A 19,820-nucleotide genomic window follows, 5' to 3' on the forward strand; every position below is an offset into this window, starting at 1 on the left:
AAAATTAAATAAAACACAACCTTTAGTAGATATACCCCTCACTCTCCTAGTATTCCCTCTGCCTTGCTCTGACTGGACCAGCAGGGAGAGGCACAATCAGCTAGCCTTCCGATTAGTGCCTGATAGTAATCACAGATGCATATTACATTGACATGCAAGCAATTTAATGGTTTAAATGGGTTATTACACATGGGGATAGGGGGTGAGGAAGTAGAGGACTGAAGCTTCACTTATGCTGACTACTACAGGTCCTACTTCTATTCAGTGATGATCAGATGTCACAAACTTAAAAAGAATTGCCCCAGCAACCCATCCATTTGGTATGAACAACACACAAACATGCTATTCAGCATTCAATGTTGTATGGCCGTAATAGCAAAGACTGGACCAACACTTTTGAATCTTTCACACGGCGTATGATGGAAGCATTACACCAAAGATTTGATCATATAATTTATTAATGGGTGTGTGGGATTGTTTTTGAGCCATTAAACATTTTGTGCTTTTAGTACATTGTCAGTCTTCCAAAGCATCACAAGCTACACAGCTTGAGGACAGAGAGACATAAAACGTGTTCTTACAGCATGTGTCTATATTCAGGTAAATGGAATGAAAGCAGATTGATTTCACAGCTTTACTGTTTTATTCACATTTCATATATAGCCACCGTGCTTTCGACAGTACAGTCTTTTCATTACAATTCACCATACTCTACAAGCCAGCAGTCCAGTCCCTATATAAAGTCCATGTACAGTCATCCTTCTGGTTATCCTTGCTCAGTCCTCCGTCTCATGTTGTCACGGAGACTTCATAGTGATGAGACCAGAAATTTTACATTAGTGATTTCTAACTGGTACAACCTGAGATCTTTATATTTTACCATATTAGTGTAACAAACAGTTCCGTTGCTGATAATTTATACAATTGAAAAGATTATTCCTATGACCATAAAGCTAATTCCACTCATATATTTTTCCAAACCAGGTTTGGCTTTTTAAAAAATAGAATACAGTATGATAATGGGAGCTCCTCAGTGACATGGTGAAATATTATACAGTATGGTCTCACTTACCTGCAGTACTATGACAAGCTCCCAAAGTGAATAAATGTAACACAGCTATAAATAAAAAGCTTTGCATGAAGGCAGCAGATTCAGGCACTAAGAAATGATCACAGCAAGATCTTCTCTAGATACCACTGTGTCTAACCAGCAGACCCCTCAGCTACAGTATGGGAGAGGCCCTGAACCCAGCCGTTTCCACTACAATGTCACATTTCCTAAGCTAACAAGTGAAACTTTGCAAAGAAATACTAGAAAACTGGGTTATTTTGTCCTGCATGAGACATCTACTGTAATCCCTCACACAAGTCCTCATTGTACAGAAAGTAAATGGTTTCATCAGACATGAAGCTATATATTGGTCTGAACACATTAGAATAGGTATTTTGGAGAGATGAGGTGAAATGACATGATTTATAAACCAGGTTAAGGAAGCTCAATGTGTACACAGAAGTAAAAGTTTACAGACCTCCCTTGTAAGAGAGACAACATCTACTAGAGACACTTCTGTCTGACTGGGAGAGCTACATGGCGTATCCTCACCCTTCATAGAACTCTGGTACATACAGGACCTCTATTAATGTCCTAAGAAGGTAAAATCTGATCAAAATGGATAAAAATATAAAAACAAGGTGAGCACAATAATTGTGCTCACCTCGTGTAAGGTATAGTGGGCGGAATGTACTAACCATCTCCTGTACATTCCGCCAAACATTGCATGGATACTAATCGCATATGTACTAACATATGTGATTAGCAGGAACATGTGGTGAGGTAAATGGCTGAGGAGGCACTAACTATTGTAGTTCCAGAGCCAGATTTGCACACAATATATGAGCCACAGAGTTCATGTGGGTGTTATGCAAAGATGCAGCAATACATACAGCTGGAAATTTGGTTGCTTTTGATCAGAGAGGTGCAGACAAGACAGACAGGGAAGGCACTGCCTCACCTGTCAAAGTCCTTTTGCTACAGAGTTTAAACTATAAAAATGATTAGAATAATACAAAGAAGATAAAGTATATTTTTCATATACTTTATATAGTTAAAACTCTGGCATATACGTTAGTATCGCAGGAAAGGCTCTGCCTCACCTGACCACACGTCACTGTTGATTAGTATCGCAAAGGAATTCTTGTCAGATAAAAGCTGCCCTTGCAACGCAGGGCATATTGGCCTTCTCTCCCAGAATGGCCGGGAGGCTCCTGAAAATCGGGTGACCCTCCCAGCCCCCCGGAAGAGCAGTCAAGTCTCCCGATTTTTATGGTCTACCTTGCCTGGTCGCCCACTTAGTGAGTAAAGTGGGCGGTCCGGGCAGTCGATGACGCAATTGTTGTTAGATTGCGTCATCATAGCCACGTCCCCTGCAGTATAATGCTGGTAATATTAGCATTACAGAGCGGGGGCGTGGCTTAAATGACGCTACGTGGCAACCAAGCCCCCATTCCATCTCTGCCCCACCCCGCCCCAACTGCTCCACATTGCCCTGCCCAGCCCCCCTGCTGAGCCAACCTAGTGGCTCTCTCCCGGAGAAAGCAGCCAGAAAGTCAGTATGATGCAGGGACTTTTGGGTTTCTCCCCCGGAGTCCATCTGCACGTGCACAGACGGACGCGGCGGCAGGCGCAGAAGGGCTCAGTGGCTGCTGGGAGGGATTCGATTGGATCCCTCTCAGGAAGGGTGCGGAAAGTAGCCCATAGGCTTCTATAGGGTAACAACAGCAAAAGCTGGCATTACTTTCTGCACCAAAGCCCTGGTGTCCAGGACTTAGTACATATGGAAGTCGGAAAATGGGGTTTTGGTTGCTTTTTCCCTTTAGTACATCCCGCGTGCACAGAGGGACTCCCGCAACTGAATCCTGGAATCCATGCATCGCAAAGGGCGGTACTTACCAGAAGATAATAATTGCATATGTTAGTACATACAGTATGCGATTAGTATCAATGCAATGTTTGACGGAATGTACCAAGATGGTTAGTACATCTTGCCCACTATATGGTAGAACTGGCACTCCAATTCCAACTGCATACTGTACAATGGCCCCGATGCCCTCCAAACTAGTAACACGTATAGTCAGGAGTAGAGGTGGCACTCAGCGAACTTCCAAGTAATGAATAACAGACTGCAACATGATCTAACGTTTCAGATGTTTAATCTCCTACAAAGCATTAAACATCCAAAACATTAGGACATAACTACAGCGGTTGTAGTTTATGAGTGCCGCCTCTACCTGTTATTACACCTTGTATAAGGTATATATACACTTTGGACAATCCTTTACCATTGTCTGCCAAAGTGGTGGTTACTATTGTTTCAGTCTGTACATAAACTTATCATACTTCACTTTAGGAAACTTTCTTTCTTGAATGTTGTTAGGTCTTTGTGATAACTTCCTCACAAACCCATGATAAGGTTCATCCACAAGACCTCCAAATAACCTGTAAATCAGTGTCAGTCAGTCCTCAGGACCCCTAGCAGTTCATCTAGGGGTCACGTTTGTGAAACACTGATCTACAGCAGTGACCACCTCATTGTATTGGCAGCCACTGATGGACATTGGTGAATGTAATTAGTTGCACGATAGCTTCAGCACTGCCCTATTTTTATACGGTGTATCACTATACTTTGTTTTTGGTATTTACATCAGGTTGTAACCCCATAGAACTGTAATATAAATCACATCAGAGACTGTAACTTTGTGGATCTCTATGCGCCAGATTTCTGCATCAATTCCAATTAACTCTCCACAGTAGCTCAGCTGAAGACTCCCTGTCCTGGCTGCAACCTCTGATACTATACACCACTGTACCTTTGGTGTGACACACGCACCACACATAAACCTGTAATGTAACACTTCTCTGCTGCTTGCTAAGTCTGCTCTGATTGTTAGGTGCCTGGGTGACCTGTAATGTGGCATGCAGGTCTGTGCTAAGACACCAGAGCACTTCTATCAGTGCTGTGTGGCAGGTACTGGAGGTACGAAGGTGCGGTCATACCTGTGGAGAGGTCCCTTCATGTTATAGAGATATATATGAAAATACAGGAGCAATAATATTAGGAAGGCTATCGCTAGTAACAGTTCTAAAACTACTTCCGTTTGTACACAATATGGGGTACATTATAGTCCCATGATTCTCAAACAGATAAAATAATTTAAAAAATTATAATATAATCAATCATTAATGCAGTTAAAGTCACTACCTAACCTTTATTATTGTTTGTATAAAAAACACATTATATTACTCTAGGTTACATAAAAAGGTTTTTTGTTTTTTTTAATTCTAATAATGCAATAGTTTAATAGGTGTTACTGAAAAGTCATTAAATCTTGTTGGGGCATTACAGAATGAGTTTTCTACAACAATTGTTAGAAGAACTTTCCCCCTCGTTAGACAGGAAACGTTCTCTTTGCCTTTTTATAATTAGACATAACTGATGCAGGGAGAGATCCTGGCAGTGACCGAGTGTAGAACTGCTACTATAGTAACGTCTGTGTAACTCTCAAGAAAATATACATTTTAGATGCAGTTCAAATCCATTTTACTATATTTCATCAAGTCTACATAAGAAGATTATGTTGCTCATTCACACACGGATATGTGGTAGACATTAATCCATGTGTATATGTGAAATAGCAACGATTTTTAATGCAGTAGCTACATAGAACGATCCCAAGGGCAAGTGTAGGGTGTTTACAGTATGGATTGCAAATGTAATAAATAGAATAGAATGGAAAGAACCACAGGGACAATATGCAAAAATTTCAAGGGTACCAGTTCTTTCATTTTTGTCAAACACGTCACATCATATCCTGCTCTTATACTGTATATTCTACACTAAGGCCCTCATTCCAAGTTGTTCGCTCGCAAGCTGCTTTTAGCAGCATTGCACACGCTAAGCCGCCGCCTACTGGGAGTGAATCTTAGCATAGTAAAATTGCTAACGAAAGATTAGCAGAATTGCGAATAGACACTTCTTAGCAGTTTCTGAGTAGCTCCACACTTACTCGGCAACTGCGATCAGTTCAGATCGTTCCTGGTTTGACGTCACAAACACACCCAGCGTTCGCCCAGACACTCCTCCGTTTCTCCAGCCACTCCCGCGTTTTTCCCAGAAACGGTAGCGTTTTTTCACACACACCCATAAAACGGCCAGTTTCCGCCCAGAAACACCCACTTCCTGTCAATCACATTACGATCAGCAGAACGAAGAAAAAACCTTGTAATGCCGTGAGTAAAATACCTAACTGCATAGCAAATTTACTTGGCGCAGTCGCACTGCGGACATTGCGCATGCGCGACTAATCGCTCCGTTGCGAGAAAAAAATAACGAGCGAACAACTCGGAATGACCCCCTAAATACGGTTTGAATTGAAGGGCTCTGCATCACCATCTACTGGTCATGAGTGGCACTGCAGTTTGTAAAGTGAGACAAAAACAAAAAAACTTAATATGGGTACACACAGGAGCAACGGGCATTCATTCCGACATCAGAATGGGAAACTGCGGGGTAGCAGGGTTGCACTGTGGCCATATATGGGAAGGGGGGAGGTGGACAGGACAAGGGGACAAGTTATTGGAGCGGGCCCTGGTAGGCAGGCATGTCTTTAGACAATGTTTGATTGTTCTGTTTTAATTCAGCTAGAAGTCACATTATGTCCAGTCACAGCGTAGTGCCCGATTAACAGTGGAGCAGATGAGACTACAGTCCCAGCTCTCCATTTAAAAATAGGCCCATCATCATGACAGCATAATGATGACAAGCCACCCAGCGGCCACATTGTTGGCCAATAATCATACGTTTTTATTTTACTCACAAATTGGTGCACTTATACATCCGTAGGGGTATATTGGGGCTGATAGTGTAGGGGCTGCACACACCCTCATGACACTGGCCACACCCACACAGCACTGTTCATAGCTCCTCACAATACCTTCCAACTGTCCTGATTTTCACGGGACAGTCCCATTTTTTGGGGACTGTCCCGCTGTTCCACCCGCATGCCATGTCTCAAAGCCCTACCCCTTTTCCATAAGCCACACCTCCTTTTCAGGTGCGTGCGTGCAGAAGTCTCTCTTAACATATTTAAAATGTTGGGAGGTATGCAATATTCTCTTGATCATTTTAACCCCAGGCCCATCTGGCACTTAATCCGGCCCAGCTTCCATACTGTATAATGGGGGTCATTCTGACCTGATCGCTCACTGCCGTTCTTTGCAGCGCAGCGATCAGGTCAGAACTGTGCATGCGCCGGCGCATGGCTGACAGCCGACGGCTGTCGTTGCCTAGCGATCGCCTCTGCCTGATTGACAGGCAGGGGCGGTCGCTGGGCGGGAGGGGGTGGCGCGTTCCGGCCAATGCAGACGTGCCCGGACCGTGTGGGGGGCAGGCCGCAGTGACTGCGTATCGTCACACGCAGCCGCAGCGACCGGGGCAATGTGTCTGATGTTCAGCAGGCAAAACAGCAGAAGGGACGGTGTCAGACTTGAAAAACAACAAAATCAAATACAGAAACAAATAGCAGCAATGCCTTAAAACCATGCAATGTGGCAAATAATTCCTTTCACTTGCAATCATTAATGGCCCATGTTTACAAAACAGTGCTGGACTGAGTTTTGCTCTCTTCCTGCCCCACACTATGGAGAGGACTGCCTTGAAAATGTGGGCCCAGATCTTTGGAAATGTGTCAATAAAAGTGCTCTGGTCAAGTACAAAAAAATTAAAGTGGCATTATTACACAGTGATCTCTTGTTATTTAATATTTAAAACCTAGCAACTACTGTATCTTGTACACGTATTTTGAAGAACTGTAGAAATGGGCATTGCCATATTAATTTGTGATTACGTTGCTGTCCAAAATTAAAAGCATACCACATTGAGAATATGCATATACTGTACATAAATAAATAATGTACCTATGGACTCTCTTTCCTCAGTTTACCTCAAAATCCAAGATTTTTAATCCTAACCTTCTTGGGGAAAACGCTAATGAAACACACACACACACACACACACACACACACACACACATACATATATAGTCTTTACGCTAGGCTGTTTTAGAAGGCCTGGCCTTTTACCGGTGCCCTGCTAAAACAGCCTGCCGTTGCCATGCCATGCCGCCCTGTGAATAGTTACCATGCGTATGTCCACAGCATCTATTCACATTAAAGGGAAAGCATGGAGGAAACTCGGTACCTCCGTAATTGCTGGGCACGCCACTATTACTGACATCAACGGCCTGGTAAGCTCCCATTTGTGATGCTGACGGGGGCCACACCGCCCATAATATTGACACTGGCGGGGCTGGACCCCCCCTCCCCGGCCATCCATGCCCCCTTTTCGTGCGTATGCTGCCCCAGCACCCCTGCCCACATACTAGTGGGAACACTATATATATATATATATATATATATATATACACACACACTATACACACACACACACACAATATATATATATATATATATATACATACACAAATAAATATATATATATATACACACACACACACACACATACATACACACAGAGATATTTATGTTATACTTACATGCATGTAGCAAATGTTTAATGAAACATCACTAAAATAAATAATCTTATTTCCCACCCTTATTAGATTCTAGAAAACTTTCTATGTATTAGAGCAAAACCTTTAACTTTAGAAAATATGTTTCTGACCCATGTTTCCCCCTGAATTTCCACAGACGTGTATATTTTGGCATGTGTTTTGGCTTTTTTGTCGTTGTTTCCTGTAGGAAATAGGCCTTTGCCGTCTGTTCCTGAGCGCTGCAGTACCGTAGCCTGGTCTCTACTGCACCCTGCGTGCCCAGCTCGAGGGTGGTGAGATCTGGAAGCTTTTTTTTTTATTGCCCCAGAATGTCAGAAAATATCAGGGCATTTGGACCAGTCTTGTTTCTCTTTGCATTCCCAGTATCCACCTTTGTAAATACAGATGAGCTCGCCAGTATGTGGATCAACCTTTCTCTCAAACCACAACGGCTGATACCCTTCATAGTCATTACCTGCAATAAAAGTGTGAAAGTGAGTAGAGGCTACGACAGGTAGTGATACAGGTAACAACAAATTCTCTGCAACCATTGCATACCTCCAACATTCTCAGGGAGAATACTGGAAATAGTTGAAATAGTTAAACCACACATTTGATCAGCAGGTCCTGCATGCCCCAATTGTATGTATTTTGCACTAGTTAATATTGTTGGACAGCACAGTGACCTAGTGGTTTGCATTAATTTACTACCTTACAGCATGAGTTCAATTCCGGACCAAGGCCCTATGTGTGTGGAGTTTGTATGTCCTCCCGTATTTGCATGGATTTCCTCTGGGTTCTCTGGCTTCCTCCCACACTTCAAAAACACTCGTAGGTTACATCACTTTGGACGAAAAACACCAGGGAGTCCAAGTTGTAAGGAATATAGGCTGTGAGCTCCGCTGGGGCAAGGACTGATGTGAATGTAAAGCACTGCATAACAAGTGTGCCCTTATAACGTACATCTTGTAATTAATTTGTAGTTTTAGCATCTTCAGTTGGTGGGGTGTTTATTTGTCCTACAGTGCAGTGACCTAATGTGTCTTCATGGAAGCAATAGCGAGTGCACTGTCCTCCTAGACTGAGAAGAACCAGTCACACATTTCACAGGAGACTTATTGAAAGAGTACTCAGGTGAAGATGCTGAAACCTAAATTGACTGCCTAGATATTTTCATTTTAAGCTAGAAAAATGACAGTTAAACTTGGATTGGTAGCTATGGGTTACAGCATAGGTTTTGCACAGCTACCACATGGGTTGTCAGGGTAAACGTTTGGTCAGCAGTGTGAAGGTGACTGCCTCCAATGTCTCTGCTTGGAAAGAATATTTTTGTTTGAATGAATAGATAGGAATGTCAGCATAGTTTACATATTATATTCAATTTACCTTCTTCCAAAGCCTCCACAGCTTGTGCCTCCCTCTTCCTCCGGACAGCCCTCTGTTTCTCCTCCAGCCGCTGCTTCTCCACATTGGCCTCATCCCACTTGCCATTCTCCATTAATCGCTGATCAGGCCGAAGCCGGCTGTCCGTGGGGGCAGTGCTGTCATCAGGTTCATTAAGTGTAAGGGCAAGTTCCGAGAAAAAATACATATTCTCTGCATTCTCACTGTAAGACATCAAATTGTTGGTATTGGGGGTTACTACACTGCTGGCTATCTAGCAGTAATATGGTATGGAGTGAAACATACTGAACATACAACTGGATAATAGGGAGTATTAGCAAGCTGTAGTACTGCCAGTGGCGTGCGGTGAGGTCAGTGGCTAGTGAGGCACTACCATAATGTCCGCCGAATCCTGGCGATGACCCCTACCGCTGCCGAGCCAATGCCCGCTACTGCCTCTGAGCCGCTGCCACCGCCAATGGCTTACAAACTCGGCCACCATCAACTGACCCAGCCCTCCACCACTAATTTGCATCACAGTCCGATGCCGCCAATGCCCGCTGCCTGCTGATCATAAAAAAATAAAAATTAGTGTTTGGGACTGGGAAGGGAGTGGGAGGAGGACATGAATGCAATTTTGTTGTCCAGGGCTTCCAGTAACTTGATGTAAAAAAAAAAAAAATGTGTGAGGTCCCCCCTCCTAAGTATAACCAGCCTCGGGCTCTTTGAGCCAGTCCTGGTTGTTTAAATACTGGGGGAAAAATTGGACAGGGGTTCCCCGTATTTAGACAACCAGCACCGGGCTCTTAGTCCGGTCCTGGTTCCAAAAATATGGGGGACAAAAGATGTAGGGGTCCCCTGTATTTTTAAAACCAGCGCCGGGCTCCACTAGCCAGGGACATAATGCCACAGCCGGGGGACACATTTATGTAGGTCCCTGCGGCCGTGCCATTACCCCCCAACTAGTCACTCCTAGCCGGGGTTCCCTGGAGGAGTGGGGACCCCTTAAATCAAGGGGTCCCCCCCCTCCAGACACCCAAGGGCCAGGGGTGAAGCCCGAGGCTGTCCCCAGCACCCCTGGGCGAAGGGTGCCGGGCTGATAGCCATGTGTGTAAAAAAAAGAATATTGTTTTTTGTTGTGGAACTACAAGGGCCAGCAAGCCTCCCCCGCTTGCTGGTACTTGGAGAACCTCAAGTACCAGCATGCGGGGAAATAATAGGTCCGCTGGTACCTGTAGTTCTACAACAACAAAAAATACCCAAATAAAAACACAACACACACACCGTGAAAGTAAAATTTTATTATAACACACGTACACACTCACACATACTTACCTAAATCCCACGCCGGTCACGTCCACTTGTCCAGTAGAATCCGATAGGGGGACCTGTAAAAATGAGAGAGATTACTTACCTACATCCCACGCCGGTCACGTCCACTTGTCCAGTAGAATCCAATACCTGGAAAATAAGTAAGTTACACATAAATGCTTCAATCCACAGGAGGGGGGGGGGGAGGGGGGGGGGAGAGAGAGAGGGGGGGAGGGAGAGAGAGAGAGAGAGAGGGAGAGGAGAGAGAGAGAGAGAGAGAGAGAGAGAGAGAGAGACCAACAAAAAACAAAAACCTGCCTGCTGTTGTATGCGGACGGAGCAGCGGCAGCCAGAGAGAGCCGCACAGAGTACAAGTGGCTGTCAGCGGGAGGGGAGGACGGAGCCGCCGGACTCTGGCAGGTGAGACGTCTGGTGCTTGTGTGCGGGAGGAGGGGACGGAGCCGGCGGAGCATGACAGGGGAGAGCAGCAGTCACTGCAGACCCACCGCTGCTGCTGCTCCCGTCCCAACTTCTGCCTCCCGCCGCGTCTTGGTGATTGGACAGCGGATCCAGTGCTGGATCCGCAGTCCAATCACAGCTGCCTCGCTGACATGGGGGTGGTGTCCCTGTCAGCGAGGCACTTTTTTCAGTGCCGCTTTGCCACTGTTTTTCAATGGGCTTTTACAGCCCAGTGCTAGGCTCCGCCCCCCGCTCTCTCCCCGTTCCTATTCTGTATGGGAGGCACTGCTAACAGTGCCTCCCAAAGTAATTTTACAAAAAAAAAATATATGGCATTACATAAGGAAGATAGTTATGACATAGAATATGTGTCATAAGTATCTTCTATGTATTCTTTTACTAATTAATCACAGGGGAGGCACTGCCTCCCCTGCCTCCCCTGACTGCACGTCCCTGAGTACTGGGGCATAGGCCAGGTGCTTTGGTGGCAGACTGACCCTTGTTTCACTGCTTTCCTATATTTGTTCTTGCATACTACAAACGACCGGCAGTAATGATTAGGAGTGCAAATGTGTTTCAGGCAGGGTTGGGGAAAAAAACCCCAGAAAAATAAATTTACGCTTTTTTCCATCATAAAATCTGTGGACAAATAGAAGTGATAGTGAATCCTGTACCTCACAACATAACTGAGCCTAAGGAAGACCTACTGTATAAACACAATTTACTTGATTTTATATATTTTTCCTGGATTTCTCAATAAGAAACTTTTGTCCTAGAGGTGTCGTGAAAAAAATTATGATATTCTAGCCGGTAGCCATGACTGACAAAAGTTTGGGAAGCACTGTTCTACACAATAGTGCTTACAAAGGCACCTAGCCCTCAGTTTCAGCATCCAGTCGCTTATTTCATTGTCATGTCCATTGATGCAGAGGGTGGTCTTCGGTTTGCTGGCTGTCGGGATCCCGGCGCACAGTATACCGGCGCCGGAATCCAGACAGCCGGCATACCAACACTTTTTCTCCCTCTTGGGGGTCCACGACCCCCCTGGAGGGAGAATAAATAGCCGCCACGGTGCCCGCATCGTGGCGAGCACAGCGAGCTCGCAAGGGGCTCATTTGCGCTCTCCACGCTGTCGGTATGCCGGCGGTCGGGCTCCCGGCGCCGGTATGCTGGTTGCCGGGAGCCCGGCCGCCGGCATACGATACTACACCCAATGCAGATATGCTTATATGTACTTGCCCTATATTGTCTTGTAGTGGAAGTAACTGTTCTTGTTTTGTTAATTTGTTTATGTACTTTGTTAGGCGCTGCGGAACCCTTGTGGTGCCAAATAAATAAAGGCTGATAATAATAATAATAATAATAATAATAATAATAATAACAATAATAATAATAATAACAATAATAATAACAACAACAACATATACAAAGTACACTCAGAGACAGATGAAATTAAAAAAGAACAGCAAGTTAATGTCAAGCATCAGGCCTAGTTATTACTTATTATAATTAAATAAATCAGAATAATACAAAATCGAAAAGCACTTTACAGAGAAACAAACACACATACACGAGGCGTTAAGCATCCGATGCGGTTACATGCCGATGCCGGAATCCCGACCACTAACAATGCCGACAGCCGTAATCCCGGCTAACAGGGGCTATTCCCACTCGTGGATGTCCATGACACCCAAAGAGTGAGAATAGAACCTGTGGCGAGCGCAGCGAGCCCGCAAGGGGCTTCATTGCGCTCACCCCCTGCAGGCATTCTGGCGGCCAGGATCCCGGACGCCGGCATACCATACTCAACGCTTTTCCAGATCCAAAATAACCTCTGCTGTGTTTTACATGTGGCTTCATTACCACCTGTTTTTATAACACTTGCCACCACTGTTTATTGTTGATGCAAAAACATACCCTCCAGCTGTACCTTTTTAACAGGTACAGTACCTTTTTTTATGGTCTGTACCGATTTTTGGCTCTTCAAACTTCCATTGAAAGTATAGGAAAAGGGGTGTGACCACGTCCCCTTTACCCGTGGCCACGCCCCATTTTCTAATTTGTACCGATTTTTATGTGTAAAATGTTGGAGGGTATGCAAAAATCATTCTCTGTCAGCAAAGGTTTTTGATATCTCTCTGCATGCAGGTCGCTCAAGTCATCTGCAGAATTAGAATACTGATTTAGTCCGATGTAGGGAAAGTTAATAATGTAAATGCTTCTATAGCACACTAAATTCTAAGAATATCAATTCTATACATGGAGAAAGACAAAGGCAACTACATTTCATAAACAAGTTAGATGTTTAACTTTTGTTTCACATAGGTACATTTGACACCAAACTTTCTGTACTGGCAGATTCAGGGGACATATAGGAACAGGAAAGAAACTCTGGTTGTTGGGGCAGTACTGTGGATCAGGACACTTGTGACCCTGCTGAAAGGTGCACCAGCAGCATTGAAAGGGTGTTTTTAGGGAATGGGGTTCCTGCACATCCAAAACAATGGCTACACCCTGGGAGAGGTGCAACACCTCAAGGTGACCATACCCCTACATGTGCACCAGGACATAGGCTCCTGATTATACAACCAAAAGTTGGGAGGTACAGTATGTTGCTCTGTGTTGTGGGGACTCTGGGGCAGATGTATTAACCTGGAGAAGTCATAAGGAAGTGATAAACCAGTGATATGTGCAAGGTGATAAAGGCACCAGCCAATCAGCTCCAATATGTAAATTAACAGTTAGGATCTGATTGGCTGTTGCCTTTATCACCTTGCACATATCACTGGTTTATCACTTTCTTATGCCTTCTCCAGGTTAATACATCTGCCCCTCTGTTCCTTTGGTCATCTCTAAGTTGTAGTGTTCACTTCAATAAATAACACCTTTAAAATGCTCTAATTACACAGTGGCAACAAAACAGTTTTGTTGGAATAAACGTTTTTTATTTTGGACAGGACACTGTATATTGTATTGTGGGTATAGAAGGTGGGCAAAGAAGGTGGCCAACACTGGGCTAAGGGCCGATGGTTTGCATACACTCTGATGGTGGGTGGACTATGCGTGCACAGGACCCGTTGTGCGTATGTGAGAAACAGGTCCTGTGTGATCGCACTCAGTGCCTGCTAAGCCACAGCCTAATTGACAGGTGTTTCGGGGTGAGCAGAGCTGGCCAGTATTCCTGAAAACAGGAGCTTCTGCTTACTCGGATGACCAATGGTTACAATGGTAATTTTATATCTTTGGACGCAGCAGTCAGATCGCAGATCATGGCAGGAGGCGTATTTTCCCTTACAGATGCGTCCAGCTACATTAATATTTTTACATATCACTACTGCATCCATGTCTGAATCAGGCCGTAAGTCTGTAGCAGATGCCTCAGGACAGACTAAAGAGATCATTATTGTACTGTATTGTGCTCACAGTGTGTGTGGTTTTTATTTTATTTTCTTACAACTGTTAATGTGTGATTTATTTAATATTTCATAAAATTCCTATAGATCTGTTGGTGATTTGTGGTTAATAAGCTTAAGCATTCTTTATTTAGATATTTGAGTGAAAATATTTTCCCATACTGTATCTCTGTTACTTGAGGCAGATAATGGACTGAAAGGTAGCCTGCCCAACTCTTGGTTAACACCGTATACACTCTCTGCTAATTGGTGTGGGCAAATAGACTGTTGGCGTTCTGATCTTCACATAATTGGTGCTTCCAAGACTTTTGTAATAAATTACGCTGTTTTTTATTTGTGATTAAGAACAAGCTGTAGTTATCTTTTATTTGACATTACAGAGCATTTTGTGTTGAGTGATAAGAATTTCCAAATAAATCCACTCTGATTCCATGATGTAAGAAAATGAAATATAACAATCATAATAAATTTCCAAGGAGAATGGCCATTGAGACAGCGGCGGGGTCTGGGCACTGAAGGGGGCGTGGCCACCCCTGGGAGGCATGACCAAGCCCCTCCGGAAAAAGAAAACTATGGAAATACTGTATGTGTCACGAGAAGCAATGCCATGCACTGCATAATGGGGCATTTATCCCCCTCGGTGACCCTGCTAAGAAGTGAATACAGTGCATCCAGAGAGTATTCACAGAGCTTAACTTTTTCCACATTTTGTTATGTTACAGCCTTAGTACAAAATGAAATAAATTCATATTTTTCCTCCTACACACAATACCCCATAATGACAACATGAAACTTTTTTGGGAGATTTTTGCAAATTTATTAAAAATAAAAAACTAAGAAATCACATGCATATAATGTATTCACAGCCTTTGCTCAATACTTTGTTGATGCACCTTTGGCAGCAATTACAGCCTCAAGTCTTTTTGAATATGATGCCACAAGCTTGGCATACCTATCTTTGGGCAGTTTCGCCCATTCCTCTTTGCAGCACCTCTCAAGCTCCATCAGGTTGGATGGAAAGCGTCGGCGCACAGCCATTTTCAGATCTCTCCAGAGATGTTCAATCGGATTCTAGCCTGGGCTCTGGCTGGGCCACTTAAGGACATTCACAGAGTTGTCCTGAAGCCAATCCTTTGATATCGTGGCTTCATGCTTGGGGACGTTGTCCTGCTGAAAGATGAACCATCACCCCAGTCTGAGGTCAAGAGCGCTCTGGAGCAGGTTTTCATCCAGGATGTCTCTGTGCATTGCTGCATTCATCTTTCCCTCTATCCTGACTAGTCTCCCAGTTCCTGCCACTGAAAAACATCCCCACAGCATGATGCTGCCACCACCATGCTTCACTGTAGGGATGGTATTGGCCTGGTGATGAGCGGTTCCTGGTTTCCGCCAAACATGACGGCTGGCATTCACGCCAAAGTTCAATCTTCTTCTCATCAGACCAGAGAATTTGGTTTCTCATGGTCTGAAAGTCCTTCAGGTGCATTTTGGCAAACTCCAGGCAGGCTGCCATGTGCTTTTTACAAAGGAGTGGCTTCCGTCTGGTCACTCTACCATACAGGCCTGATTGGTGGATTTCTGCAGAGATGGTTGTCCTTCTGGAATGCTGTAGCTCTGACAGAGTGACCATCGGGTTCTTGGTCAGCTCCCTCACTAGGACCCTTCTCCCTCGATCGCTCAGTTTAGACGGCCGGCAAGCTCTAGGAAGAGTTCTGGTGGTTCCAAACTTCTTCCATTTACGGATGATGGAGGCCATTGTGCTCATTGGGACCTTTAAAGCAGCAGATATTTTTCTGTAGCCTCCCCAGATTTGTGCCTCAAGACAATCCTGTCTCGGAGGTCTACAGACAGTTCCCTTGACTTCATGCTTGGTTTGTGCTCAGACATGCACTGTCAAGTGTGGGACTTTATATAGACAGGTGTGTGCCTTTCTAAATCATGTCCAGTCAACCGAATTTACCACAGGTGGAATACAATTAAGCTGTAGGAACATCTGAAGGATGATCAGTGGAAACAGGATGCACCTGAGCTCAATTTTGAGCTTCATGGCAAAGGCTGTGAATGTACATGTGATTTCTTAGTTTTTTATTTTTAATAAATTTCCAAAAATCTTAAAGAAACTTTTTCACGTTATCATTATGGGGTATTATGTGTAGAATTTTGAGGGACAAAATGAATTTATTAAATTTTGGAATAAGGCTGTAACATAACAAAATGTGGAAAAAGTGAAGCAATGTAATTACTTTCCGGATGCACTGTACATGTTATATCATACTTTCTACCAAACTTTTCTTACAGAACCCTGAAACTCAAACAAATTTAATTCTAAAATTATTCAGAGTTGGATCTAATTTGGCAGGGTTCCCCTCCTCCATATTAAATTTCAGTATGCGTGCTAACCTATTTAATTGTAACTCCCGAGGGGTCCCAGCCAGTAGTTGGGGGCGGCATGTAGACATGACTTACATACAGTAAGGGCGTGTTCATACAAATTGTGTCCCACGTAGAGAGCCAAACAGACACACTTTTGGGTACTTTACCGCTGTTAGGTTACTAACTAATGATGGTGACTGGTGGACACATCTGATTGGCTGAATGGGTATATAAATACCTCCCAATTGTGTTAAATTCTCATACTACTACTGCTGCAGTTTATTCGCAGGATTACAGTGCAATTAGTGATTAGTCTGGAGTACTAAAATACATTGCCCAGTCAACCTGTAAAGGGGAAAGCTACAGATATGTTTCTTATTGGGTGTTTAAAAGAAAAAAAATTGTAAGTGCGTTTTGTTCAGTCTTCATTTAACATGCTCCCTGCAACTTTATTACTTATGTACTGTAATGTGTATGCATTGTGTACTGTTACCATCACTGATCAGTATATGATCCTGCTGATTTAGATGAGTTGTGTTTATGTAGAAATACAGATGTGTCCTCATACACCTAGGGGGTCATTCAGACCTGATCGTTCGCTAGCGTTTTTTGCAACGCTGCGATTAGGTCAGAACTGCGCATGCATATGCACCGCAATGCGCAGGCATGACGCACGGGTACAAAGCGGATCGTTGCTGTGCGATGGGTTTTACGAAGAATCCATTCGCACAGCCGAACGCAAGGAGACTGACAGGAAGAAGGCATTTGTGGGTGGCAACTGACCGTTTTCAGGTAGTGGTTGGAAAAACGCAGGTGTGTTCAAGCGTTTGCAGGGCGGGTGTCTGACGTCAATTACGGGCCTGGACAAGCTGAAGTAATCGCAGTGGCTGAGTAAGTTCTGTGCAACTCAGAAACTGCACAAAGTTTTTCCGTACCGCACGGGATGCGATCGCACACTTGCACAGCTAAAATATACTCCCCGGTGGGCGGCGACTATGCGAACGCTGGACTGCAAAAACCAGCTAGCGAGCGATCAGGCATGAATGACCCCCTCATGCCTCATGAGACGCCTGGCTTGAGCGAGCAGCACTGAGTTATGTAACAGATCGACTTTTTCTTTAAATTTGCGTAAATCCATCTGTACCAGAGACGCAAGGCTACGACATTAAACGCACATTAATTCGTTTTAAATATGTCAAAGTCATATTCAGACTCAGTCACACACAGATGTACAAGTGTTGCACATCAAATAAATCAATTACATTTTGTGAAGCGGTTTTGTGTCACTGCATCTAAAGTTGGCCATACATTAGAACAACTCGCAAAAGAGCGATGGTGCTAATGATTTCCCTCGAACTCCCTGGCAGCTCTGGACTCACAATATAGTGCATACACACAATAGATCTTTAAGATCTTGCAAAAGATCTGAGGAGTGGCTACATCCAGGAGCATCCTGTCGTTGACGATAGCTTCAGATGTTGGCAGCAGCAGGGAAGACATGAAGATACTGTACGGCAAATGACCAGCGGGACTGCACATCGGATCATTATCGTTTGTGAAAGGTAACCGATCTGCCCTCAGAGTCACATGGGACCTGGCTTGCCAAGAAGGGCTGTTTGGTGCAGCATCGGCAACGGTGTATGAGGACACATATGTAGGTCTGATTTTGGACTCAATTCTTACACCAAGGACAAGAGCTCATGACTGCTATTTTCATAGTGGATGGACGAGAACGGTCCGGTCACATAGAAGGCCATCCGCATTGAGTCTCATGCATGCCGTAACTGTGGCCAACATGTTCATCTGTGAATCGTCCCTTCTGTCTGTATCATGTACTGGGTCTCTGTTACCTGTTACTTCAGAAATTGCTATGGGCACGCGGGGAAACGTTGTTTAACAACAGATGGAGTTCTAATCACCAACACACGGCTACTTGCTGCTGATACTTACGGCAGAGGATATTTCTTCCACAGCAGCTTAGGAGGAAGGGTCTGGTATACGGTCTTCTGCTTCCCTTCTGCGCTGCCATTGCCTTGACTGCTCTGCACAATTTTTGCACACTCCATCTTTTCATCCCATGTTCCTGACAGGACATAATGTGCTTTTCTGTTTGGATCTGTCACAACACCAGTGACCTGTAACAGATTTCCAGGACAGCTGTGATAAAAGTAATTCTGTACCTTCCCAGTCACTGCACCCCACAAACAGTTATTTGTTTCTACGTATAGAAAATCCAAAGTGGCCACTGTATTTTTTTTTTTAGATATGATGTATTATCACTTACCTGTCTCTGACACAGACAAGAAAACCTGCACTCATGCTTGAGTAGGATACTGTATATTCAGGGGCACGGTTGGAACATACTACGTTACTGAATGGGGGAATGTAGGACTGGGGAGAGTTTTAAGTAGATTGGAAAAATGAAAACTAATTTGGGAGAAGCATCATGGGCCTAATTCAGAGTTGTACGCTATGGCAATGTTTACTCTGTATTAGGCCCCATGATACTAATGTATAGTACTTTTAAAAAGGACCACTAAACCTATAGTACAAGTTCACCTATATACAGTAAACATTTATATATTGTGGCAGAGTGAGTGATTTACCACGTGTTAGAGAGTAGTCAGTATGCATCCGCAATGAGGTTTTGCAAGTAGGCCAAACAGAGCGCCTCTTTAATCCCTGTTATCTAGTGGAGGTGATTGGAGTCATACTCATACCCCTTTCCTACCAAAAACCAGGGTCCGACCTGGGTGACTGAACTCGATTTCAAGCCATGACACAGCGGATTCTTGACATTTTACTGTACTTACATCTAGATCAATTTCCACTTATAAATCAATTACAGCTCTATCTAATAGTGTGAACAGAATATTATCCTGTAAGACCGTGCCAAAGATGAATAAATTATGTTTTCCCTCTAACATGTAGAAAAGAAAGATTAATAAGGTTTCAGATTCGTCACTGTCTCCTATACAATTCAATAGGTGAATATCTCAGTAATCTCTTTTTAAAACCGAGGCACTTTACAGTAAAGGAATATATTATTGATCACTGCTTTCCACAGAGCATGACCCATTTTCTTGTGTGAACAGAAATAAATGACATTTATTTTTGTGAATATCAGTAAGAAATGTACACTTACTGCTTAAGATTACAAAGAACACAATGATAAGAGACACGTGAATAATAAGTTACTATTTCTCTAAACATACATTCAGTGGAATATAAATCAAATGACACTATCATAAGATGAAAGAATAAAACTTTTTT

General features: G+C 43.8%; 1 protein-coding gene across 3 annotated transcripts in view; it reads right to left on the reverse strand.

Annotated features, from left to right (window-relative positions):
• Positions 1–440: 440 nt before the first annotated feature.
• The window catches only part of OSBP2 (oxysterol binding protein 2), a 760,529-nt gene continuing 741,149 nt past the window's right edge, over positions 441–19,820 (reverse strand). For all 3 annotated transcript variants that reach the window (XM_063964274.1, XM_063964276.1, XM_063964275.1), the window contains 3 exons: positions 18,498–18,682; positions 8,995–9,215; positions 441–8,083 (listed from right to left, as the gene is read on the reverse strand). In XM_063964274.1, coding sequence (XP_063820344.1) covers positions 7,941–8,083; positions 8,995–9,215; positions 18,498–18,682 — 549 coding nt within the window. In that variant the 3' untranslated portion in view covers positions 441–7,940. The remainder of the gene's footprint in view (positions 8,084–8,994; positions 9,216–18,497; positions 18,683–19,820) is intronic.

This window comes from Pseudophryne corroboree, chromosome 1 (assembly GCF_028390025.1).
Source record: "Pseudophryne corroboree isolate aPseCor3 chromosome 1, aPseCor3.hap2, whole genome shotgun sequence".
Classification (NCBI taxonomy): Eukaryota; Metazoa; Chordata; class Amphibia; order Anura; family Myobatrachidae; genus Pseudophryne; species Pseudophryne corroboree.